Raw genomic sequence first — 26088 nt, 5'->3', positions numbered from 1 at the left:
AGCCTCCTGGGCTCCAGAGGCTGTAGGAACCGCTGTAAGCGAGGTCTCTTGGGCTGCTGATGTCATCGAGGCGAGTGAGGCGGGGCTTCGGACGGTGGGCGGGACGCTGCCAACGGTTTTGAGTCTAGGGCGGCGCGCGGCAAAGGGGCGTCTTGGTCTTCCCGACCCGTGTCCAGGGAAGGGGGCAATCCCTTGTCCTCACGTTGGCAAATTGGGGGTGCTGAGGACTGGAGGTGTGGGAGAGTAGTTGAAATGAGGTGGTCGGGGTAGAGGATCTCAGACTAGGTTTGAGGGCGGTGTACTTTTTAGGGACCTCTGAGGGCGTGACTGAGTGTTCACAAAGTTTCTTTGGGGGTAATTGGGAGGCAAGGATTCTACGGAGCCCTGCATGGCTTTCTTGCCAGGAAGGGTTGAAGGGGATATACAAGAGAGTTGACCCAGGCTAGAATGGTGCAGTGGGCGGAGGGGTGTGGGGAAGTGGGGAGCGTGAGGTTCCTGCCTCTCTTAGACTGGATGGAACCATTGAGGGGCAAGTAAGGCAGCTGGACGGAAATTAGGCCCCTGTTGGATTTGGGTTTGTTTCAGTTTGTACGTTCTGGATGTGAGAACTTAAGAGTTCATTTGACCAGCGATAGCCTGTGCCAGAAGTTGATTTCCTGCAGCTTTCAGCACTCCAGAGGAATTGCAGTGGTGCTTTTGCTCCCGCAGTAGGTCTTCTGTCTCCACCCCCTTCTTGCTGCACCCTTCTTTTCCACAATTTCCAGGAGCTGTGGAAAGAAATGCTTTTGCTCTCTCCTATGGCCTCTGGTACCAGTGGGAACCTTTCCTCTAACCAGAAAGTCTCTATACCCTTATTAACCAAGGATCCTTGGCTTGGAGTCTTCCTCCTTTCTCCCAAATCTTCCTTCTCTGTGTACTTTTCCCTTTGGGCTCTCCTAAAGCAGAACCAGGAGTTCCCAGCCTTGCTGTCTCCAGTTGTCGTTTCCCTGTACTCATGGCAACATCAGCTACCAGTCCCAGTTCATCTCTCCAGGCAGAGGATCTCCTGAGTGATTCGTCAGAAGCCCCTGGGTTGAACCAAGTGTCCTCTGAGGTGACCTCCCAGCTCTATGCTTCTTTGCACCTCAGTCGTCAGGCAGAGGCAGAGGCCACAGCACGAGCCCAGCTGTATTTACCCTCCACCTCCCCACCTCCTCATGAGGAGTTAGACAACCTGGCCCAAGAGCTGAGTCGCAGCTTGTCAGTTGGATTGGAGAACAACTTGAAGAAAAAGGTGAGGGAGGTGTGTCTGGGGAACCTCTAGGGTCTTGGGATTGGGGGTGGTAAAAAAAAAAAAATAGCTTGACTGAGATTGAACTCCTATTGTTGGATTTCAAATTCCCTTTAAGTGCAGAGTCAGTCATGCTTGTTCCTGGGAGCAAATGTTTATGAAGGAGAGAACAGCCTGGGACACCATAATTTGGGAAATTGCGAAACTTCCTAGTGTTTTTTCTGTCAGAGATACCTGCACTGTGGAATAGGTTGCTATGCTTTACTAGGATTTGGGGACTGGGAGTGAGGATAAGGTTTCTTCATCCTAAGAGGAAACTAGGGACTTAAGGGATAGCAACAAAATATGCTAAGATCCTTCCAGCTCAAAACTTATTTTGATTGTATGTTTCAAAATTAGGCATGTAAATCATAAAAACATAATTTAATCAATTATGCATGTTACAGAGAAGGTAGGTATTAGTGTTGCATAGAAAAGGTGTCATAACCAATTTGCAGACTGGTTAGGTCATCCAGTGGTTGAAAAACTGATAGCCATGGGCTACACAGTCTTTAGACAGGGTATTTGCTCTCTAGTTGGTGAGAATCCTTACCACTCATGTCTTAACGTGCCCAATTAATTCATTTACACTATCTGTCTGGCTTCTGTAGACATTTGAGTTTCTGACCCTTACTGGGTCACTTCTGTTGTTCTTGCTTTCCCAGGTGCTGGAGTAAAAATTCTTGGGTGTACTGGATGGGTATACTGGTGTACTACCCTGGCAGTAGGTAGAATGTAGATTATTCAAGTTGCTTCTGATTTCTTTGTTGCTTTTTTTCTAGGATGGTTCCAAGCATATCTTTGAGATGGAAAGTGTTCGGGGCCAACTCCAGAGCATGCTCCAAACCTCACGTGACACAGCCTATCGTGAGTAAATCCCTTCCCTATAAAGGAGAACCTAGATTTAAGGGATGGGAGAAAGTAGAGAAAGGAAGGGGGGTGGGAACGGGACATAGACCTCTGAGACAAGACCTCCGGAAGAAAGGTGCCAGTTCTTTGGGAGAGGTGCCAGAGGAATGAGGTAGAGAGGAAGGCCCTCTCCTCTCTTGTCCTTCCTGTGGACCCTGTTCCTATCCTTACCTGACCCTGGCTGTGGGGTCTCTCTGACTGCGTTCAGGGGATTCCCTTACTCCAGGTGCTGGCTCAGCGAGACGGGAAGAAGACTCTTTTGACAGTGACAGCACAGCCACTTTGCTCAAGTGAGTTCTTCTTGGGATTCTCCTAGCTTGCTTGCTTTCTTGGGAAGCCAAGTATCCTATTTCTTAGTTCTCCTTTTACTGCTGTTGTACCTGTTAAGGACCTGAGACACTTGTCACTTAGCATCCTTTCTCCCCTGTCTTCTACCCCTCTTACTCCTTCAGGAACGTGGGCATCTGCAGCCTACTACCTGGCTTTCTCCCAGTCGCTAGTCCTCCTTCCCCCAGAAGTGTTAGCTGGCTTCTGTTGAGCCTTTTTACTACAGCGAGTGTGGCATAGAAGGATCACACAGAGCGAATCACAGAACCTGTGTGCTACTCATGGTTCTATCATTACCTCACTTAAAGACTCTGACCAAGTCTCTTGCCCTTTCTGAGTTTCAGCTTCCTCACCTATAAAATGTCACAGTTGGACTAGTGGGTCTCAAACACTTTCCTAACCCTAATATTCTCTACCTGATTTGCTCAGCACCCAGCCCCTGCAAGACTTATCTCCATCTAGCTCAGCCCAAGCCTTGGAGGAGTTGTTTCCCCGCTACACCAGCCTTCGGCCGGGACCCCCACTTAATCCCCCGGATTTTCAGGGCCTGAGAGATGCCCTGGATTCAGAGCATACCCGTCGCAAGGTGAGCTACAAAGGCTTCCTTTTGAAAGCAGCAAAGATTAGAAATAGGGCTGAGTGCTGAAAAGAGCAGAGGGTTAAGGGCTGCAAGCTGGGACTTTGCTCAAATGGCTCTTCAGGGAGGCCTTCTTTCACCATCTTATCTAAAATGGCACACCTCCCGTCCAGATATTCAGATCACTCTGTTATTTCCTTCATGTGGCTTATCGCAGTCTGATATGTCTTGCTTGTTTAGCCCTTCTAAAAATCTAAGTCCCTTGAGGGGCTTACCTTGTCTTGTTCATTGCTAGCTTCCTAAAGTTTAGAATATACCTAACACATAGAAACACAGTGTTTGGTGAATGAACAGTGAACTCTACTGGCTTGTGCAAAGGGTTTATAGCTATTGATGTGTAATGAACTCTCTCTGTGAACCTCAGTCTGTCTAACGGGGGAAGAGAGAAGGAAAAGGCAGAAGAAAAGTCAAAATCATTTTTTTTTTTTTTTGAGCCCTCTCTTCCTCTATATTCAGCTGCCTGGGCATGAGTGAAAGGCTTTCCCCTTTATCCTTGTTATGTTTAATCATTGTGTCTAATGAGCTTCTCAAGGCAGGAATAACTTCCCACTCTTCGCAGTGTGGGCTGCTGCACCCCAGCCAAAAGGTTTATAGAAATTTTTCTCAGGAGATCCAGGGACGGAAAGCCTGGAAACAGCACCTATTTCCTGAGATGGTAGAGGAAAGTGTTGAAGGAAGGTCTCAGGTCTTAAGGTTCCTGCTCCAGAATTCTTGATTCTCCTCCAAGCCTATTCTGTTCTTGGGACTCAGGCTCCCTGTCTCCAGCCCATCTCTCCCTAGAAAAGCTGGAAAATTTGGTGCTTTGGTCAGACTAACAATGGCAACACCCAGACTCCTCCTCATTCTCCCCAGCATTGTGAGCGCCATATTCAGAGCCTACAGACCCGAGTGCTAGAGCTTCAGCAACAGTTAGCCGTGGCCGTGACAGCGGACCGCAAGAAAGATATCATGATTGAACAACTGGACAAGGTGCCAGGGTAGCAGAATGTGGTGGGTCTCTCCGGGGTGGGGCACCATGTGCTAGAAGCTGGGGAAAGGGGTGGGTTTACTGACTACTCGGAGAAGGTGGCTGTTGACCGTGCCCCCAGGGGCAGAAAGGGGGCAAACATCTTATTTTGAAATTCCATCTGACTTTCCTCTCCTGAGACCCTGGCCCGCGTGGTGGAGGGCTGGAACAGGCATGAAGCTGAGCGCACAGAGGTGCTTCGGGGACTTCAGGAGGAGCGCCAGGCAGCTGAACTCACTAGAAGCAAGCAGCAGGAGGTGGGCAACCTGGCTCATGTGGCATTAGAACCTAGGTCACAGATTGCTAGACGAAACGGGGTAGAAACAGCTCTGGGATTAGAGTTCCTGACAGAATGACCTCAATCTTGCAGAATCTGGCCTGACAGTTCTCCCCTATTTCCTCTTCCTTCACTGTTTCTGCTGTTAAACTTGCATCGTTGACGTCTTCTCAGCTTTCCCCACACCATGTAGTCTTTTTGGCCCCCAAGTCATTTAGTTAATTCTTAGTTTTAAACTTTACATTGTTAATGTTTTTTGAAGTATAACATACAGAGACTCCCCTCAGTTCCTCTGTTCTGTGTCCTCCTCTCCCTGAAAGACAGTAACCCGTCTGGAACAAAGCCTTTCTGAGGCCATGGAGGCCCTGAGTCGTGAGCAGGAAGGTGCCAGACTACAGCAACGGGAAAGAGAGACACTGGTGAGAATGCTGGCCTGGGTTAATTCCAATAGAGGCTGTTATGTTAATTACTTCTAGAGGGCTATGGGCTATTACTGGTCGATTGTGTGGGAGTTCATAATTTTAGTTGCACCAGGGCAGTATTTCCCAAAGTGTGTTCCTTAGGACACTCGTTCGGCTAGATACTCTACAAAAAAGGCTCTGCCACCAAGTAAGTTTGAGAGACTCTGCAAATTATATCCTCATTAGAATCATCTGGGGAATTATTTTAAAGTATAGATTTTTGGGACCCATCCCAGAGGTTTTGAGTTAGTAGATATATGGTGGGGTTGGAGAATCTAAATATTTTCAGAAATTTCCTAGGTGATTTTGTTCAGCCAGATTTGGGAACTCTGGTCTGGGACATAGCCAAAAAAGGTCTGGGATGAGACTCATTCAAGTTTCTTCTTGCTGCAGTGATAAGGTGATTACCCATATGAATTAGTAGCCAGGTTTGGAACTTGTTGCATGCATGACACACGCTTGCTACGTGCATGCTGGTACTTACACTCTTAACAGGCCACATCCAGCAGTGCTGACGATAATTGCTAGTTGGCTAGTACATGACGTAGGCTGGATTTTCTAGTCTTTGTGGAATTTCTTTTGATGATGATGCCGGTGATAGCTGTTGTGTATTGAGTACTTTACTATGTGCCAGACCCTATACTAAATGCTTTACATACACTTTTTACATTAATTCTCATGAGGTAGACCCTAATATCATGCCTGTCCATTTCACAGGTAAGGAGGTGTGCCTAAGAATACACAGTAAATGACAGAGCTGGGATTTAAACTGAGATTTGAACCCAAATCTACCTATTTCTGGAACAGAAGCTCTTGCCTACTATATTATAATCCTATGGGCTTGTCAACTATTGTTATTTTTAATGGACATAATTCTCAGCGGGAAACGTTGTGTGGGGGACAGGGAGCAGATTGCTGGTGTCTTGAGGGCATGCTAAGGACTTGGTTTTCTCCTGGGGCTATAGGAAGAGGAAAGGCAAGCTCTGACCCTGAGCTTGGAGCTAGAACAGCAGCGGTGCCGGGCCCTGCAGGAAGAACTGGATGAGGCTCGTGCTGGGCAACTCAGTGAGCATCGACAGTTGGAGACACTTCAGGTCGCCCTAGAAGAAGAACGGCAGACCTGGGCCCAGAAGGAGCGCCAACTTAAGGAACGCTGCCAGGCACTGCAGGAGGAGGGCCAGGCTCAGTTGGAAAGGGAGAAGGTAAAAGGAGACTTGGGGAATGAAGAACAGATGAAGGGAAACATAATTGAATTAGATGGGATTTCAGAATATGGGGTGTAGGGAACTGAGATGGAGAATGAAGAACTGTATGTGGGAGAGTATAGGGCCAGCTGGAAGGGCTCGGGGCATCAAATACATGGAAGGCCAAAGAGTGACATTAAACAAAGATGAGGAACTAGGACAAATGTAAAGAGAAAGTAAGCTTGGGCTTTTAGGGAATTGGGGAATAGAGGAAACCAGGAAACAGGAAATTATATATAAGTTTGATTACCTTTCCCAGGGTAACACGCAGAGGGAGGTCCAGGCAGCCCGGGAGGCCCAGCAGCAGCTCGCATTGATGCAGTCTGAGGTGCGGAGGTTGGAAGGAGACCTGGATACAGCTCGGAGAGAGAGAGATGCCCTGCAACTGGAAATGAGCTTGGTGCAGGTCAGGAGGCAGAGGGTTCTTGAGGTTTTCTCTTTTCTGGTTAGGAGAAGTAGGTCTGAGGCAGTGACCTTCTAGGAGTCATGGCAAACACTCTCATTTCTAACTAGAATTTTCACTTTTAGGGCCTCTGTTTCTGTGTGTGAAATGTGTGTTAAGGACAAATTAATGATTTTCTGAGAGCAAGTCAATCTGAGAGACTTTTTTCCTTATTAATGGTTGACTTAAGGAGATACCAGTTTCTGGATTAGTGAGGCCGGTGTTTGTGCAAACACACTCCTTTCACCTAGCCCATTGAATTGGAGGACTGACCACATGGATACTGGTTTATGATGGAGGGCCAAGGGTAAAGACGTTAGTGAACAATTCAGTAGCAATTTATAAGCGGCTGTAATCCTTTGAACCAGTGCTAGACGTGTGTGTATGTTTGTGTATTCAATAAGCCTATTGAACAGCCTCTCTGTGTAAGCTCTGTGCTAGGTCCTGGGAACAGTCCCCACCAACAAAGAGCTCACCAGCTAGATGGGGGGTTTGTCTAGGACTCTCATTTTTGAAGTAGTATGATAAATGATAATTGAGGGTAAGGAGAACTACTGGTTACTCAGATGTCATTTTTAGTACGGTCTTCCCCAGCCACACAGTAAAATCTGCAATCTCTGACAATCCCTGTTTCCCTTCCCTGTTTAATTTTTCTCCTAATATACTACATAGTATACCTTTTTAAATCTTGTTGATTTTCTGTAAGATATATAAGGGCAAGGATTTTTGTCTATTCATTGTGGAATCCCAGAATAGTGCTGGCTTTAGTGTTGTTCAAGTGCTCTGTTTCCTTATTGTTCTATCCATTATTGAAAGTGGGATAGTGAAATATCCAACTATTGTAGAACTCTCTGTTTCTCCCTTCAATTCTGTCTGTTTTTTCTTCATATATTTGGGGGCTCTGTTAGGTACATACAGAGGTGAGATCGAAAAATACAGTGAATGTTTAAATTTAAAAAAAATTATTACAGTAAAAGACACATTGCCATTAATCCCTCTCAAAATACTCCCCCTCACTTCGAACACACTCATCCCATCGTTCTTGCCACTTTCTGAAGCAGTTCTGGAAGTTCTCTTTCGTGAGTGTCTTTAGTTGCGCTGTCATGGCTGCCTCGATGTCCTGAATTGATTCAAAACATTTACCTTTCGTGGTCATTTTGACTTTGAGGCAAAGCCAGAAGTCGCCTGGTGCCAGAGCTGGTGAATAAGGTGGATGAGGACACACTAATGTTTTTATTTGAAAGAAATTGCTGTACCAGAAGCTATGTGTGACAGGGATCCTTTCCATTGTGATACCAAAGTATGGTGAATACTGCTGCCGAGTACCGTCCAATGGAAAGGCAGGGATCTTCAATATGGGAACCGAGTGTCGAACCTTAGTAACAGTGTGTGACAAATTTCAACTTATTCGGTGTAGTCAGTTGGATGTGACTACAGTTGAGAGAAAGTGTTTTAAAGTGTGCCATAAATCATCCTCCATCATGACAAGCGTGTCACACATCGCTTCTGGTACAGCAGTTTCTGTCAAATAGAAACATTACGTTGTGTCTTCACAACACAGGATCTGGCACCATGTGACTTCTGGCTCTTTCCCAAAGTAAAAATGATTCAGGACATCGAGGCAGCCACGACAGGGCAACTAAAGACACAAAAGAGGACTTCCAGAACTGCTTCAGAAAGTGGCAAGAACGATGGGATGAGTGTGTTTGAAGAGAGGGGGAATATTTTGAGGGGGATTAAAGGCAATTTTTAAAAATTTAAACATTTCCCATATTGTTTGATTATACCTCGTATATGTTTATAATTGTTATTTTTTCTTTTTTTTTAAAAAGATTTTATTGGGGAAGGGGAACAGGACTTTATTGGGGAACAGTGTGTACTTCCAGGACTTTTTTTCAAGTCAAGTTGTTGTCCTTCCAATCTTAGTTGTGGAGGGCGCAGCTTAGCTCCAGGTCCAGTTCCCGTTTCTAGTTGCAGGGGGCGCGGCCCACCATCCCTTGCGGGACTCAAGGCATTGAACTGGCAGCCTTGTGGTTGAGAGCCCGTCCTCCAACCAACTGAGCCATTCGGGAGGCAGCTCAGCTCGTAGTGCCCTGTTCAATCTTAGTTGCAGGGGGCGCGCTGCCCACCATCCCTTGCAGGACTCGAGGAATTGAACTGGCAACCTTGTGGTTGAGAGCCCACTGGCCCATGTGGGAATGGGACTGGCAGCCTTCGGAGTTAGGAGCATGGAGCTCTAACCGCCTGAGCCACCTGGCCGGCCCCTATATTTTCTTGATATAACCTTTTTTGGCTTGAAATCTATTTTGTCTGATAGTAATATAGCTTCTCCCTGCCCCCCAGCTCTCTTTTTGTAATTATTTGCATGTACTGTCTTTTTTCATCTTTTTACTTTCAACCTGTTTGTGGCGTTGTATCTAAAGTGAGTCTTTTGTAGAAAACACATTGATGGATCATGGATTGTTTGTTTTTTAAATCCATTCTGCTAATTTCTGCCTTTTAATTGGAGCATTTAACTTATTTACATTTAAAGTAATTACTGATAAGGAAAGACTTCTGCCATGTACTATTTATTTGTTTTCTGTAACAGTCTTATATGTTTTTGTTTCTCAGTTCCTCAATTACTGCCTTTTATTTTGTATTTCATTGATATTTTTGTAGTGTACCATTTTGATTCTCTTCTTTCCTTTTCTGCATATTTTTTATTGGTTACCTTGGGATTACAATTAATATCTTAAAGTATTAATAACCTAGTTTGAATAATACCAACTTTAGTTTCAATAGTATACAAAAACTCTGTTCCTATATACCTCTATCCCTTCCCCTTCATATTGTTGTTACAGATTTATAATTACTCTTTTATGTATTTAACTTTAAATCATACAGGAAAAAAGGAGTTAGTTACAAACCAAAAGTACAGTAATACTGACTTTTATATATATCTATATAGTAACCTTTACCCGTGTCTTTATTTCTTTCTTTTTTTTTCTTTCTTTTTTTTATTTTAGCTTTTACTTCCCTTGCCTTTGAGGTCAAATTCATAAAATCCTCCTTGAACCCAAGGTCCATAAGTTCAGTACATATGTTTCCTTCTGTGCATTTTATTGTTTCAGGTCTCATGCTTAGCGCTTTGATCCATTTTGAGTTAATTTTAGTACATGGTGACAGATAACAGTCTAGTTTCATTCTTTTGCATGTGGCTTTCCAATTCTCCCAGCACCATTAATTGAAGAGGCTGTCATGTCTCCTTTGTATATTTTTGGCTCCTTTGTCAAAAATTATCTGTCCATATTTATGTGGGTTTATTTCTGGGTTTTCAATTCTATTCCATTGGTCTGTGTGTCTGTTCTGCCAATACCATACTGTTTTGATTATTGTTGCTCTGTAGTACAATCGTAAGTCAGGGTGTGTGATACCTCCAGCATTGTTCTTTTTTCTTAGGATTGCTTTGGCTATTTGGGGTTTTTTGTAACCGGTTCCATACAAATTTGACGATTTTTTTGTTCTATTTCTTTAAAAAATGCCATTGGGATTTTGATGCGGATTACATTAAATCTGTATATTGCTTTGGGTAATATGACCATTTTAACTATGTTGATTCTTCCAATCCATGAACAGGGAATGTCTTTCCATTTATTTGTGTCTTCTTCAATTTCTTTTAAAAATGTCATAGTTTTCAATGTACCGTATCTTTGTTTCTTCATATGGCTGCTTCAAGTTACTATCTAGTTTCATTTAATTTCAGCCTGCAGGACTCCCTCTTGCATTTCTTGTAGGGAAGGTCTACTAGTAATGAATGCCCTTAGGTTTTATTTAACTGGGAGTGTCTTAATTTTTCTTTCATTCTTGAAAGATTTCTTTTTTTTTTCTGGATATAGAATTTTTAATTGACAGTTTTTCTTTCAGCACTATAAATATGTCATTCCACTACCTCCTGGCAGCCATGAGTTCTTATGATAAATCAGCTGTTAATCTCATTGAGCAGTTCTGGAGGCTCTCTTATTGAGGCTCTCTTATAAATGACAAGTTGCTTTTGTCTTACTGCTTTCAAGACTCTTTGTGTTTAGCTTTTGACAGGGTGATTATAATGTGTCTTAGTGTGGATCTCTTTGAATTTATCCTGCTTGGAGTTCGTTGGAATTTCTAGGATATGTAGATTTATGTCTTTCATCAAATTTGGGATGTTTTTGGCCATTGTTTCTTCAAATATTTTTTCTGTCCCTTGTCTGTTGTCATTCCAGGACTTCCCTAATGAATAGGTTGGTATGTTTGATAGTGTCCCTCAGGTCGCTCAGGTTCTGTTCGTTTTTCTTCGTTCTTTTTTCTTGTTGCTCTGTGGACGGGCTAGTTTCAATTGCTTTGTCTTCAAGTTAACTGGCCCTTTTTTCTGCCTGCTCAAATCTGCCTGCTAAAGTCTATTTTTTAAAAACACACTTCATTTTTTAGAGCAGTTTTAGGTTCATAGCCAAATTGAATGGAAGGTACAGATGTTTCCAGTATACCTCCTGCCCCCATAGATACATAGCTTCCTCCATTATCAACATTCCCCACCAGAGTAGTACATTTGTTACAATTGATATACCTACAATGACGTATCATTATCACCCAGAGTCCATACATTAGGGTTCACTCTTGGTGTGGGGACAGAGCCCCAGAAAATAGTTTACAGGCTCTCGGCCTCGCGTGGAAAGGTGCTGGCTCGGCTGTAGCTGATTGGCTGTCAGCTGTGGCCGGTTAGCCGATTGGCCGCTGGTATAACTGCTGTGGCTACGAAGGATTGCCGAGGATTGCCGAGGAGCCGAGCCGAAGAGGAGAGCCAAGAGAGAGGAACAGAGTCGAGGAGAGTGTAGGAGAGTCGTCGGTCGGTCGGTTGGTTGGCGGAAAGGTGGACGGCAGGTCGCACGTCCGGTGAACCCAGCCTCCAGTGAGACCATAGTGGTATGACTCCCCTACCTATGGCTCCGTGGGTGTTCCTTTTTGGCCTCACCGTATCCTGCGTTCTTATGTGGGGAGCAGGACCAGAGACCCCACAGGCCGCCCCGCCCGACAAATGGTGGAGCGAGCAGGGTCTCCCGCACGACACTTGGTATTGTATGTTGTATTGGTTTGGACAAATTTATAATGTATCCATTTTTATAGTATTATGCTTAGTAGTTTAACTGCCCTAAAAATCCTTTATGCATCACCTATTCATCCCTTCCTCCTAAACCTGGCACCCACTGATCCACAGTTTTGCCTTTTTCATAATGTCATATTGTTGGAATCATAAAGTATGTAGCTTTTTTCAGATTGGCTTCTTTCACTTACTAATACCCATTTAAGCCATGTCTTTTCATGGTTTGATAGCTCATTTCCTTTTGGTGCTAAATAACATTTCATTTTCTGGATGTACCACAGTTTGGTTATCTGTTCACCTACTGAAGGACATCTTGGTTGTTTCCAAGTTTTAGCAATTATAAATAAAGCTGCTTTGAACATCCATGTGCAGGTTTTTGTGTGGACATAAGTTTTCAGCTCCTTTGTGTAAATACTAAGGAGTGTGATTTCTGGAGCATATGGTAAAAGTATGTTTAGTTTGATAAGAAACCCACAAGTCTTCCCAAGTGGCTGTACTACTTTGCATTCCCCCTAGCAATGGATGAGAATTCCTGTTGCCCCACATCCTCACCAACATTTGGCAGTGTGAGTGTTCTGGATTTGGGCCATTCTAATAGGTATGTAGTGGTATCTAGTGAATTTTTCATATCACTAATTGTGTTTTTCAGATCCAGAATGTGTATTTAGTTTCTTTTTATAATCTCTGTCTCTTTATTGGCATTCCCTATTTGTTTATACATCATTCTGATTTCCTTTGGTTTGTTATACATGGTTTCCTTTAGCTCACTGAGCATATTTAAGACTCTTGATTTAATGTCTTTGACTAATAATTCAATGTCTGAGTTTCCATAGGAATAGTTCCTGTCAAATTCTCTTTTTCCTTTGAATGAGGCAGATTTTCCCGTTTCTTTGTATGTTTTGTAATTTTTTGCTGAGAACTGGACGTTTTGAGTACTATAATGTGGTAATTCTGGAAATCATATTCTCTCCCTCCTCAGGGATTTCATTTTATGGCAACAGCTATCCATTTGTGTAGTGACTTTGCCTAACTATTTTTTGCAAAGTCTGTATTTCTTGGTGTGTGTGTGATAACTGACATTTTTATTCCGTTATCTCTGTAATTAGACTGTGACCTGACAGAGATTTTCTTAAATGTCTGGACCCCCTCCACACACACACACACCAAAAAAAAGTATATGTCTTTTTAAATCTTCTGGTGCTGCCAGGGAGGCCTCGGCAGCTCAAGAGGCCGAAAAGAGAGGCAGCTGTCTGCTCTGGCTCCTCAGTATCACTTGTTTTTGGAGGATAAGGTCCTTACTGTTCACCCTTGCTTCAGCCAGCCACTCTAGTAACATGGACTGCCATTCCCAAGTCTTCAGAGGGGCTGAGATATGGCAGAGGGTAGTTGGTACATGCACTTGACTCTTTTACCAAAGTTCAGCAGCCTCTCCCTTCATCAAGCAGTCTCCTGGTTATTTTAAGTATCTGGTCAGGCTCTAAGGAACCCAAATAATTGATTCTGATAGTTTTTTCCTCAGCTTAATGGTTGATTAGTAGAAGGACCAACTCTGAGAGTTTCCTATTCTGCAATTTTCCGTGATATCACTCTATGTTTTTTTATTATATTTAAAAAAAATAAAACACCGCCATAAAACATGAATATTGTTTTATAAAGTCAATATTCATTTAGCGGTATCTACATAATTACTCCTTTCTTTGTTTTTCCCTTCATTGAACTCATATCTTCCAACTGGAATCTTTTCTTGATGTCAGAATCTCTTTTTATTTATTTATTTACTTACTTACTTATTTATTTTAGTTTGGAAATGTCTTTATTTCACATTCATTTTTGAAGGAATTCTTAGGTGGAGAATTCTAGGTTGGCAGTTATTTCAACATTGAAAATATTCTGGTTTTCATTATTGTTGAGAAGTCAGCTGTCAGTTGACCACTCTTGCTTTCAAATTTTTGTCTTCTTAGAATTTCTCAGTTTTACTTGGATGTGCTTACTGTGGATTTTTTTGGTTTTTAACCCTTTTTGGGATTCTTTAGGCTTCTTGAAATAGTGGAGTGGTGTCTTTAACCAGTTCTGGAAAATTCTCAGTCATTATCTCTGCATATTGCCTTTGCTTCATTGTCTCTGCCATATCTTTCTGGAATATGATTAAATATATGGTTGACTCTGTATTTCTGTTGCTCACACTCTGTTTTCTAATTTCCATCTTTTGTATTTTCATGCTCACTCTGGATAATTTCCTATCTTCCAGTTCACTAATTCTGTTTAACTTTGTCTAATCTACTGTTAACTGACCCATTTAGTTTTTAATTTTATGTATTCTTTTATTTTACAAAGTACTATTTTTTAATTTTCAAATCTTAATTTTCTATAGTTTCTTATTCTCTGATATTTTCAAGTTTGTCTTTGATTCCTTGATTAAACACAGTTTCATTATCTGTAGATAATAATTCCAATATCTGAAATGTTTTAGGACATTTTTTCCTATTGTCTCTTGTTTTTGCTGGCTCCCGTGGAGTCTAGTTTCTTTGGGTCCTGGTTGTTTTTGACCGTATGTTGGACCTTGTATTTGTAAAATTGTAGGAATAATTTGAGGCTTACAATGAAAGTACTTTGCTCCAGAGAAGATTTGCATTTGTTTCTACCAAGTCCTGAAAGTTAATACAAGCCTAGGACGAATTTAAAACAGTTTTTCAATGGTTGAGATTCCTGGATGATTCAAGCTGAGCTTTAAATTTGTATAGACTATTCCACTTCTGGTTCACTTTCATGTTGAAAGCGAACCTCATTGGAGACTCAATTTATTGTGGGTAGGGTCTCCAGTTAGACATTCCAACTTATGTGAGCCTTGGATTTTGATTTCTATTCATTTGCCATTGAAAGGCAGTCAAAACAAAGGTTTTAATTTTCTAGGGTAGGTAAATGCCCCAGGGCAAAAATGGCTATCTATCATGCTGGCCAACCTGCTTTGGCTCTCAGTTTTCCTTTACTTTGTCCTAGTAATTCTGTACTGTTTTGTTACCTCTTAGATACTTTTTAGGAAGATTTTATATAGGTGGGGAAGAAAATAGAATTAAATTTTATTCAGCTTATTTGTTTTTGTTCAGCAGGAGAGTTAACCTGAATAACTTAATTTGCTAGTGCTAGAAACAGGAAAATCTACTCCCTCTCTTCTTATACTCTGAAATAGATTGACATTAGTATGTGCTTTTTGAATATTTGATATTTGACTGGTTTTGTTTCTTTAATGTTTATGGAAATATTTAGGCTTTCTCTTTCTTCTTGAATTATTTTTGGTGCACTCACATTCTCTCTGTCCTCCCCCTGCCCCATATATATTAATTTAGTCTACATTTTCTAATTTATTGACTTAAAGTTGCTCATAATTTTATCTTTTTATTTAATGTCCATGGCATCTTTTCTATTTTTTCATTGCTGATATTATTTGTGTCATTTCTCTCATCTTCTCTTTTTTTTTTTTCTTAAAGATTTTTTTTTTTTTAATTGGGGAAGGGGAACAGGACTTTATTGGGGAACAGTATGTATTTCCAGGCCTTTTTTCCAAGTCAAGTTGTTGAACTTTCAGTCTTAGTTGTGGAGGGCGCAGCTCAGCTTCAGGTCTAGTTGCTGTTTCTAGTTGCAGGGGGCACAGCACAGCCCATGATCCCTTTGAGGGAGTCAAACCGGCAACCTTGTGGTTGAGAGGACACGCTCCAACCAACTGAGCCATCCGGGAGCTCAGCGGCAGCTCAGCTCAAGGTGCCATGTTCAATCTTAGTTGCAGGGGGCAGAGCCCACCATCCCTTGCGGGACTCGAGGAGCTGAACCGGCAACCTTGTGGTTGAGAGCCCACTGGCCCATGTGGGAATTGAACCGGCAGCCTTCAGAGTTAGGAGCATGAAGCTCTAACCGCCTGAGCCACCTTGCTGGCCCTCATCTTCTCTTTTTAAAACCATCTTACTTGTAGTTTAATTGAATATATTTTCACAGAAACTTTTGGCTTCGGTTTTTTTTTTTCTATTTTATTAATATCTGTACTTTATTTCATTCCTTATATTTTCTTTGGTTTTGTTCTTTTGTTCGTTTTAAAGTCATCTTAAGATGGAGGCTTGCTTATTAATTTTAAGCTTCTTTTCTAAATTTCTTCATAATTATTAATTTAAGTGCATTCTACAACTTATTCTATATAGTATTTTCCTTATTTGGTTCTGAATAATAGTTAGCTTTTTATGTCATTACTTTTGATCTCCTGGGTTTTTCCCAAACATACAGGGGTTTTATAATTGTTTTTATTATTGATTTATAGCTTACCTGCTTTGTGTATGTATGTATGATCTTTTAAAAAATTACTTATGTATAATCCTACCCAACTTTTTGTTTTGAAATATTTCAAACTTAAATGTTGCATCATAGTATAATGAATATACTTAGATTCACCAATTTCACATTTTGCTACATTTGTCTGTTATCTGTCGGTACCTCCGTCTCTCTATCCTCATCACCGTGTCCTTTTTTCTGCCTTGCCCACCTCTGATCATTGGAGAGTTTCTCGTGGATATAATGAGAGAATATGCTATTTTTATTATTTAAGCTCTTCGAGACTTATTTTATATCTTAACATATGGCCAGTTTTTCTAAATGTTTCATGTGTGCTTGAAAATATTTATAGTGTTTGGGTGTACTTTTATATGTGTCTATTTGTATGTGTGTCTAGTTTGTTAATTATGCTGTTTAAGCCATTATATCCTAATTTATTCTTTTTTCCTGTAAAATCTCACTTAATGTGGATTTGTCTCTTTCTCTTGTAGTCTATCAGTTTTGCTTTATACATTTTACAGCTATGTTATTAGGTGCATACAAATTTGAAAATTGCTGTATCTTTCCTGGTAATTGAATGTTTTATCCTTACGAGGTGACTCTGTCTCTTATAATGTTTTTTCCCTTGGGTCTATTTTTGCTTAATATTAATAAAGCGATACTAGCCTTTATATGTATATATATATGGTTTGCCTGGCAAATATTTTTCTGATCTTTTTACTTTCAACTTTTACGTATTTGTCTTTTAGCCAGATCATTAAATCCATTTACATTTATTTATTCATAGTTGGATCTATGTCTTACTTTATATTTTATTTTGTCTTGTCTATTCAGTGTGCATTTTTCTCTCCTTTCTTGTCATATTTTAGATTCATTACTTTTTTCTCATTTACAGTTTTTTCTTTAGCTAGTTTCAAAGTCATAAACTCAGTATCTGTTCGTTTGTTTAAGGGTTACTTTAGAAATAATAACATGTATATTTAAATTATTGAAGTTTACTTATCAAAGGTAAATATCAAAGACAAAAAAGGAGCCATCAATTCCCAGAGAACTTTAAAAAATATTTTAAAAATATAATAAAAGTTATCTGTAACACAAGTTCAAATCATACAGAAGTGAAAAGTGTTGGTTGCCTTCTCTTACCACACCACAGTGTGTGTCCTTCCAGCACCTTTTCATATATGAACATATGGGTTGGGCCTTAAAACAAAACAATGTGAATGTGCTATGCCTTTGCTGCAACTTGTTTTTCAACCTAATAACATATCATGGACATCTTTCCATGTCAATACATACAGATGTACATATTGTTTTTAAGGGTTATATAATACTGCTGTGAACAGATGAATTCTAGTTTACTGAAGCATTTTCCTTTTGAAGAGAAATTAATATCAATATCAGTTTTTTTGTTTTGTTTTGTTTTGTTTTGTTTTTTTAAAGATTTTATTGGGGAAGGGGAACAGGACTTTATTGGGGAACAGTGTGTACTTCCAGGCCTTTTATTCCAAGTCAAGTTGTTGTCCTTTCAATCTTAGTTGTGGGTGCCGTTCAGCTTCAAGTTGTTGTCCTTTCAGTCTTAGTTGTGGAGGGCACAGCTCAGCTCCAGGTCCAGTTGCCGTTTTTTTAGTTGCAGGGGGCACAGCCCACCATCCCTTGTGGGAGTCGAACCGGCAACCTTGTGGTTGAGAGGATGCACTCCAACCAACTGAGCCATCTGGGAGTTCAGCGGCAGCTCAGCTCAAGGTGCTGTGTTCAATCTTAGTTGCGGGGGCGGAGCCCACCATCCCTCGCAGGACTCGAGGAACTGAACTGGCAACCCTGTGGTTGAGAGCCCACTGGCCCATGTGGGAATCGAACCGGCAGCCTTCGGAGTTAGGAGCATGGAGCTCTAACCGCCTGAGCCACCGGGCCGGCCCCTCAATATCAGTTTTTCACTATAAAAATAGTGCTGCAGTGAACATCATTGTACATAAATCTTTGGCTCCCCTTCTAAGGGACAGAGTCCTAAAAGTAGAATTGCTGGCTTAAAGGGAGTAAATATTAAATTTTTTCATTAAAGAATTTAGGTAACAAAATATCTACAGTAGTCAGAAACATAGAAACAGAAAGTAGAATGGTGGTTGCCAGGGCTGGGGGGAGGGGAAAATGGGGAGTTGTTATTCAGAGGGTATAGAGTTTCAGTTTTATAGATGAAAAAGTTCTAGAGATCTCCACAACAATGTGAATATAGTTACACTACTCAACTGTACACTTAAAAATGGGTTAAGAGGGTACATTTTTTGTTATGTGTTTCTTACCGTAATTTAAAAAATTGTTTTAAAGATTTAGGATACTGCAAGAGTTTGCTATGATTGGGACCTATTTGGAAAAGATGAGGTAGATGGGTGGTGGGAGATCATAAAGGGCTTTGTAAGCCACTTTAAGCAGCTAGAACTTTTTCTTCTTTAGGCAGTGGGGACATTTGAAGTGTTTCAAACAAGGGAATAAATTGAGCATATTGGTATTTTAGAATATTCACTGAGGCACAAAGTGGAGGACCTAATGGGGCCAAAATAAGAGAGGGTGGAAGGTGGAATAGAGGCAGGGCGATCAATGAGACTTGAAATAATATTGAATTAATGTAGTAGTGAGTGGAGGGGTAAATTAGATGTTAAGACCAGTTGGAAGGAGAAAAGAATAATTCCAGGAGTAGTCAAGGATAACTCCTGGTCTCAAATAGCTTGGGTGTTTTAGTAGAGAGAGTGGTGCCATTAACTAAGGCAAGAAATATAATAGGAATAGAAGATTTGAGGGTAAAAAACCAAATGAGCTCATTTTGGATGTGTTCTTTTTGAGGTGTATCCAAATAGAGCTGTTCATTAGGTTATTGGGTATATGGGCTGAAAGCCTAGAAGAAAGGTCTAGGCTAAAGAGAAATTTAGAAAGTGTTTTAGGGTATAAACAGTAGCCATAAAACATGACCTAAATGCCAAATGTTGATTATTCACATATAAAAGCATCAATAACCAGAGTGTTAGTACATGGTCAGAAGAGGACTGAGGACAGAACTCAAGGAAGCAGTCAGCCTTTATGAGCAGTTGGATGAAGAGCCATCAGCTGAGACAGAGAGCAGTCAAATAGAAAGAACGCTGAGCTGGTGGCATCATGGGAGCTAAGGGAAGTGGTTTTAAAAGGAAGGGTTGACATAGGTGGCAGATGCTGCAACAGGATCACATATGACTGAGAAATCACCACTATTGGACTTAGAAATGACATTCTTTGCCATGAAGTGCTAGTAGAAATCAGATTTCAGTGAGTTGAAAAAGGAATGTCAGGTGAGGAAATGGAGATAGCAATAGAGACTGATTCTGCTTTAGGAGGGACACTGACATGTATTCAGTGTCTAGTGGGTTTCAGGTACAGTTACCTCAGACACATATGACAGATTTGATTGTTCCACCTAACATCTTTTGGTCAAAAAAGTATATTTCTTTTGCCAGGAGTCATTTTCGCTTTTGTGTACATATAAGGTGTAGCTCATGGTCTAATAAGGAAAGGGAGCTTCTTTCACTTTTTGTGGCAAACTTCTTGCTCTTCATCCCTTAGGCATATGAGGAGAAATGTTGGCACATGGATTTTTTTTTGTCTGTATTATATCCTCCATCCTCTTTTAAACCCAAATGGAATTGAGCTATTACCCCACCTTCCTTACTCCAGGCCCGGTATGAAAGCCAGCGGATCCAGCTGGAGTCAGAGCTGGCTGTGCAGCTGGAGCAGCAGGTGACAGAGCGGTTGGCGCAGGCGCAGGAGAGCAGCCTGCGGCAAGCAAACTCCTTGAGGGAACATCACAGGTACTTGGGACTCACTGGATGCTGCTGCTCCTCAGCCACACAGGTGTGGTTAGTGCCCTGCACATACCCTCTTGGATCCCTTTACCATTTTCCAACATGCTGGCTCCCATCAGCTAGGTCCCAAGTCTATCCGCGGGATTGCTGCCTGCAGCTGCACATGGAAAGCCAGAGTGCTTGGGAAGTTTCATCCCATAGGGAGTAGCTTTACCAATAAGTGGTGGGTGCAGGAATATAAGTTTTCCAGCTCCCTTACCCCTGACTGGGACGATGCTGAGCTGTGACCTCCTACACCATTTCCAGGACTGCCCTGTGGGGTTGCGCCTCCTTCCCATTCCAGTCTCACTTTCCCTCACCCCTACTCCCCTGCCAGTTTTTTCTGGAAACATTTCTTAAATGAATCACTTTCCCATAAATCCTCATCTCAGCCTCTGCTTCTGGGGAACCCATCCTAAGACACCAGCTTTGCCTTTACCTTTTTCATGAACCCACCTGTGCCTTTCCCAGGCTGGCTGCCCATGGCTGTCTCTTTCACATGCATATGTTCTGGCTTTTTCTTATTCAATTACTTCTGTCTCCAGATTCAGTCCTCTTTTCTCACCTGTGTCCTCCTAGGAAGCAGCTGCAGGACCTAAATGGACAGCACCAGCAGGAATTGTCCGCTCAGTTGGCTCAATTCAAGGTGGAAATGGCAGAACGAGAGGAAAGGCAGCAGCAGGTGGCTCAGGACTATGAGCTCAGGTACCAGTTCCTGGCGTATCCCTTGTAGGCCTCGGTCCCTTTCCTGTGAGTAGAGCCCAAAATGGGAATGGTGAAGAGGTGTCCCCTCCATAGACCTTCTACATTGGCCCCAGCTCGTTTTAGAATTTCTGCTGTCTGTCATTCCATTCTGGCTGCTCTTATTCTCCAAGTCTCTGCTTTCTGAAAGGTCCTACATAAGCTCTTCCATCTTTTCTTCAGACTGGCCCGGGAGCAAGCGCGAGTGCGCGAACTGCAGAGTGGGAACCAGCAGCTGGAGGAACAGCGGGCTGAGCTGGTAGAGAGACTCCAAGCCATGCTGCAGACCCACTGGGAGGAGGCAAACCAACTGCTGGGAACCTCTGCCCTGTCTCCTAACCCCCCAGTAGGTGTTGCCCCTTAAACTAAGCTTCTCAGAGTTGTGTTTAGTTCCATTCTTGGGAAATCTAGCTTCCTCCCAAGGGAAGTCCTAAGTTCAGGTCCTTGGACCTGCATTAAAAAAAAAAAAAAACAAACCTGTGGACTTTCGCAAAGAATAACTGTCTCATCAAAAGAATTTTTTTCCAGGGCCATAGATCACCCAGACTGGCACCCGTTGTATTGGGCCTAAGTCTCTTCTCCCAGCTCAAAAGGTGGTGAGGAAGACGTGGTACTAGTTTTGCCAAATGGCTGTTGAATTAATTATGATGTAAGGTCCAAAATTGTTGCCAAGTCCTGCCCTAGAGAAGAGTTGGGAATCTCACCCCTGGCCCTTCTTATGTTGACATCTCCTGCTTCCTTTTTTTAAATATGAAATTTTTATTATTAGCTAAAATGTTTTTTAGAATAGATAGGAATATGCACATGTAAGAAAAAAAATCCAAACAGTTCAAAAAGGTACGCAGTATCTCCATCCCATATCTGCATCTCAGTCTCCCGGTTCCCCTCCCCAGAACAACCACTGTGACTGGTGTCTTGAAAGCCTCCCTTCCAAATGGTAGCCTGCTATACCCCATTGTATAATTTTTTTATTTAACTGAGTGCTTATTGGTGGAATTTAACATCGTTTCCTGTATTTTGTATTTCTAGAAACAGTGCTGCAATAAATACCATTAGTATATATCTTTGTGTAAGTGTATCTATAAAATTTCTAGAAATGGAACTGTAAGGTGAAAAAATAAGCATTTTAAAAATGGATAGGTATCATCAAATCTTCTTTTAAGGAAGTTCTAATTTGTAATCTTATTGAAGTGTCCGTACCATGTCTTGTCTCTTTAAATGCACTGAGCTTTGCTCCTTTCTGTCTCTCTTGTACTCAGGTCCCTACCACTAGCCCCCCTAGCCCTGGGCCTCAGGAACCACAGAAAGGGGAGAGGAGGATCTGGACTATGCCTCCCGTGGCTGTGGCCCTAAAGCCTGTGTTGCAGAAGAGTCGGGAAGCAAGGGATGAGCTGTCGGGAGTGCCACCTGTTCTCTGCAGCCCCTCCCCAGATCTTAGCCTCCTATTGGACCCCAGTTTCCAGAGCCAGCATTCCTTCCAGCCCCTGGAGCCAAAGCCCGATCTCACTTTATCTTCAGGTAACTGGGGACAGGTATCACTGGGGCTCCCCTTACATGTGCTAATGGTTTCCCTCTTACCAAGCTTCTTTCCTGTCTGGGACCAGAGTATTTAGTTTCCCAGATGTCTTAGTGATCATAAGGAGTAGAAGTCCACTCAAATTGGTTTGACTAAAGGAGTGAGATCGCATGGATATGTGATACAGCTGGACATAATGAGACCTGGAGTCTGGATCCAGGAGCACTATTCAGGAATGGAGGCAGCTGCGCCTCCTCTCCCTGGACCTGCATGGGCTCCTGACTCTGCCTCTCCCTGCACAGCTGCTCCTTTCTCTTAGTAGACCAGCACTCTCTCTCACTCAAGGGTCTAGCTCTCATAACTTTGGCCTGCACGTGGCATTGATCAACCGTGACACTGACTCCAGCCAAGACTCTAGATAACCTTTTAGAGACATTGTGTCCCTGTTTCTTAGGGTCAGTTTAAAGAGAGGCAATCTGATGGGTTGGCAACCCATCCCTCAGATTGGCTAACCTTACGAGTAGTATCCCCCCCTCGTTTAGTCATCTGAAACTTGGGTGGATGGGGGTGCTCTGTGTGTTGCAAACATGATCCCCCAGATTGAATTAAGAATGAGGGATGAATTATATCACAATTTTAAATATAAAAATATGTAATAATAAAAGAGAATGAAGGCATTTCTGGTGAAGGGTCCAGAACATGTCTATTAACCCTAAGCCATTCTGAATATTAAGAAGTTTATGGTCATATTGATTTGTTTATTCAGAGTCTGAGTACCACAGCTTCCCCTGTCAACACTTCTTAGAATTCAGCAATTCCATCTCTCAGTCCTCTTTTACCTTTCCCTTTCCAGATATTTAATCTTTCATTATATTGTCCTTGCTGCAGTGTCCCTCTTAGACAGAGAGTGCCAAAAAAATGTATACACATTTTAAGAAATGAAAAGAACTATTAAAATTGTAATACTCAATATATAAAAATAACAGAAGATGAATACAAGTCACGTTTGACTTCTGCAATTATAAGAGGTGCTCAAAGTGGTTACCATCAGCGTCCAGACACTTCTGATTACAGCGAACTACTGCTTGAACAACGCTGACCAAAGTGTCCACTTGTATACATTTTTTTGGCACCCCTGTTATTTAATAGGCCTCTTCTGAGCATTTGGTTAATTGACTTGTGGAGGACCCCCCACACACACACACACACATTTCACTTTACACCTGGGGCCTTCTCCTCTGCAGTTGGGACCTTCCATCCCAATCATAGAGCAGAACGGCCGTTCCCTGAGGAAGATCCTGGATCCGAAGGGGATGGCTTCCTAAAGCAAGGGCTGCTGCCCCCTTCTCAGATGGAGGGCCTCAAGCATTTTTTGCACCAGGTAAGAGAGGATCCACCCATCCCACCTTATTTGCTTCTTCTCTTCCTCATTTCCTCTTTCTGCTCTAGGTGTCCAGGAATCTGGACTTCATCTCCCTTTTGGAGTAATGCTTTGTCCCAACTTCCTACTTTCGCAGTCTGTCTTATTCCTGTCTCTTAAGTCCCTTCTGGAACTTAGGTGATCAACTCTAGCTCCTACTTCCCCAGCCTCTGCTTCCTACAGGTACCTTGGTCTCTTTCTTTATCAGTCCTCGGGGAACCTTACTATTTTGTTCCCCCAGCTTCTGGAGACAGTACCCCAGAACAACGAGAACCCCTCTGTTGACCTGTTGCCCCCTAAGTCTGGTGAGTACCAACTCTGAAGAAGGTTGGGGCTGGGCCCGAACAAGGTGGGAGGTTATCTGGGATGGCGTTTTAGGAGCTGGCAAAGGTGATGAAGCTTAATGAAGGCCAAGTGGTAGGACCTTCTTGGCTCTTTAACCCATTTCCTGATTCTTTTATCTCTTTCCTTTTGCTAGGTCCCCTGACTGGCCAGTCTTGGGAGGAAGCCCCTCAAGTGTCACGCCTCCCACCCCCTGTCCATAAAACTAAAGTGCCCTTAGCCATGGCGTCTAGTCTTTTCCGGGTCCATGAGCTTCCCTCAACCCATTCACAGAGCAGTGTTCCCAGCAGTGGCTCCCCAGAGAGAGGTAAACAGGTCGTGGTTTATCAGGAGATAAAGAGGGAAGGTATTGAGTGTGGAACTAAGGCCCTTCTGGATTCCTGGGGAGATGGGATGAGAGCTGGGGAAAGGGGCCCTAGACTGATGGCCATTACTGGTATGTCTCTCAGGTAGAGATGGGCTCGCATCCTCAAGGCAGCTGATGGAGGTGTCTCAGCTGCTACGACTGTACCAGGCCCGGGGCTGGGAGGCACTGCCTGCTGAGGATCTGCTGCTCTACCTGAAGAAGTCGGAACACAGCGGGTACCAGCCTGGGAGGGAAACTGGGGGGGATTAGGCAGATAGAATCTGGATTGTGGGCAGGGAAGAGAGGGGTGTGTGTGTTGATTACTGATATTCTTTTGTCTTTTTCTGGGAAAGAAAGTGAGGGTAATATGTAGATCAACAAGTCTCTTCCTCTTCCTGTTTCTCACTGCTCCCTCCCTTTCTTTTGTCTCTTCCCTTGTACTTTGTTTTTATCTCCACTTCTAAAAAAAGTCTCTTCTGTATGTCTTTCTACCTCTTCACCCTGCAGCTCAGAACTCTAATCCTAAAATTGTGACTACTCAATCTAACTCAGTATTTGATTCCACTAATGACTCCTCCTATCTGATCCCAGGTCTAGCTCGTTTATTCTTCTTCTTAAGAAACAGAGTTGGGGATTGGTTCTATCTAGTGTTGGGGAGAGTGGGGGGAATTACTCTGCCATCCTCACCCCTTGATTTGTGTGGCAGGACTGACAGCCGAGGGGATAGTGTCCCCAGAAGGAACACAGAACCCCGTTTGGGCGAGATCCCTCGGAAAGAGGTGAGGGAAAGCAGGGAAGGACGAGGGGGATGGAAGGGCGCTCATTGACTCATTCCTCCAGCTCCGCACACTCCCTGACTGCTCTTTTCTCTATTGCCTGACCCCTCTGACTCCTGTTCTCTCCCCCTTTGCCTAATGATTCTGGCCCTGTCCATGCACGGTACCTTTCCTCAGTGGGGGAGGGATGAGCGTCCACGATGCTGACTTTCTCTTCTCTTGCCTTCAACTCTCAGATTCCCTCCCAGGCTCTCCCACGCCGCCTTGCCACAGCCCCTAAGACTGAAAAACCTCCAGCACGCAAGAAAAGTGGACACCCTGCTCCCAGTAGCATGAGGAGTCGGGGCGGAATCTGGAAATAAGCCCCTGGCCTTTTCTCCTTTTTGTCCTCTTAGTACTATTTTAATAAATGCTCGATAGTCTTAGATGGTATTGAGTCTCTGACTCATAAGAATCTGGTAAATTGAGGTTTTGTGGGAAACTATGTAAAGAAACCTCATTTTATTCTGTATGAGTATGTTTTTTATATGTTATATGTTTCCATTTTATATTCTGTGGAAAAAGACATGAAGACTGTCTATGGCTAGGTCAGAGAAGTTTTAGTGAGCTAAAGTTCAATGTTTTAAGAGTAAAAACCTCAGAGTGATTAGCTCTGGTAGGTAGTGTAATTATGGATGATTTTTATTTTCTTTATACATTCCTGTATTTTCCAAATTTTCTAAAACTAAATTTCTCCAGTTTTCTAAGTATGTATTAATCATCAGAAAAAAACAACTTTTAATAAAAGAGTAAGTTATTATATAAAGAGTGAGTAAAAATTTGATTGTTGGGGAGACAGTTTTCTCTTTTAAGAGCAGATAATTATTTCAGATTGCATTAGTAGGATTCTGATTGACAGATTCTACTCCAGCCAGCAGACATATTACGGCTATCATCTTCATATGGCTTTCAAACATGTATAAAAGACTGGAGTGTGGCAAGAAAAATAAAATCCATGATTACCAAAATCTTCCACCCTAATACTCACCAAAATGAACAAAGA

At 42.4% G+C, this 26088-nt stretch overlaps 1 protein-coding gene across 9 annotated transcripts; it reads left to right on the top strand.

Moving 5' to 3' along the window:
* Positions 1-27: 27 nt before the first annotated feature.
* CNTROB (centrobin, centriole duplication and spindle assembly protein) lies at positions 28-25851 on the top strand. 9 transcript variants are annotated; one of them, XM_088801933.1, is made up of 20 exons: positions 28-707; positions 945-1282; positions 2092-2176; positions 2427-2508; positions 2975-3131; positions 4035-4151; positions 4329-4445; positions 4786-4884; positions 5892-6128; positions 6430-6576; positions 19739-19872; positions 20485-20610; positions 20830-20992; positions 21906-22164; positions 23407-23543; positions 23791-23887; positions 24061-24231; positions 24374-24506; positions 24977-25049; positions 25283-25851. In XM_088801933.1, exons 2-20 carry the CDS (start codon positions 995-997, stop codon positions 25406-25408), a joined length of 2748 nt encoding a protein of 915 aa, XP_088658059.1. In that variant the 5' UTR covers positions 28-707; positions 945-994; the 3' UTR covers positions 25409-25851. The 9 variants fall into 9 exon arrangements, with proteins under 9 accessions (XP_088658059.1, XP_019600702.3, XP_019600703.3 ...); XM_019745143.3 differs by having other exon boundaries at positions 28-1273; positions 23824-23887; XM_019745144.3 differs by lacking the exon at positions 28-707 and having other exon boundaries at positions 710-1273; positions 2445-2508; positions 23824-23887.
* Positions 25852-26088: the final 237 nt, after the last annotated feature.

The sequence above is a fragment of the Rhinolophus sinicus genome, chromosome 12, assembly GCF_057876585.1.
Source record: "Rhinolophus sinicus isolate RSI-liver-muscle chromosome 12, RSI-T2T, whole genome shotgun sequence".
In the NCBI taxonomy this organism is placed as follows: domain Eukaryota; kingdom Metazoa; phylum Chordata; class Mammalia; order Chiroptera; family Rhinolophidae; genus Rhinolophus; species Rhinolophus sinicus.
The sequence above is the reverse complement of the archived record's forward strand: the minus strand, read 5'-3'. Positions and strand labels throughout refer to the sequence as shown.

Coding starts and splice junctions, on each gene's coding strand:
- CNTROB (XM_088801933.1), top strand. CDS start 995: ATGGCAACATCAGCTACCAGTCCCAGTTCATCTCTCCAGGCAGAGGAT. Junction 19,873..20,484: donor TCCTTGAGGGAACATCACAG/GTACTTGGGACT, acceptor GTGTCCTCCTAG/GAAGCAGCTGCAGGACCTAA. Junction 24,232..24,373: donor CAGTGGCTCCCCAGAGAGAG/GTAAACAGGTCG, acceptor TATGTCTCTCAG/GTAGAGATGGGCTCGCATCC.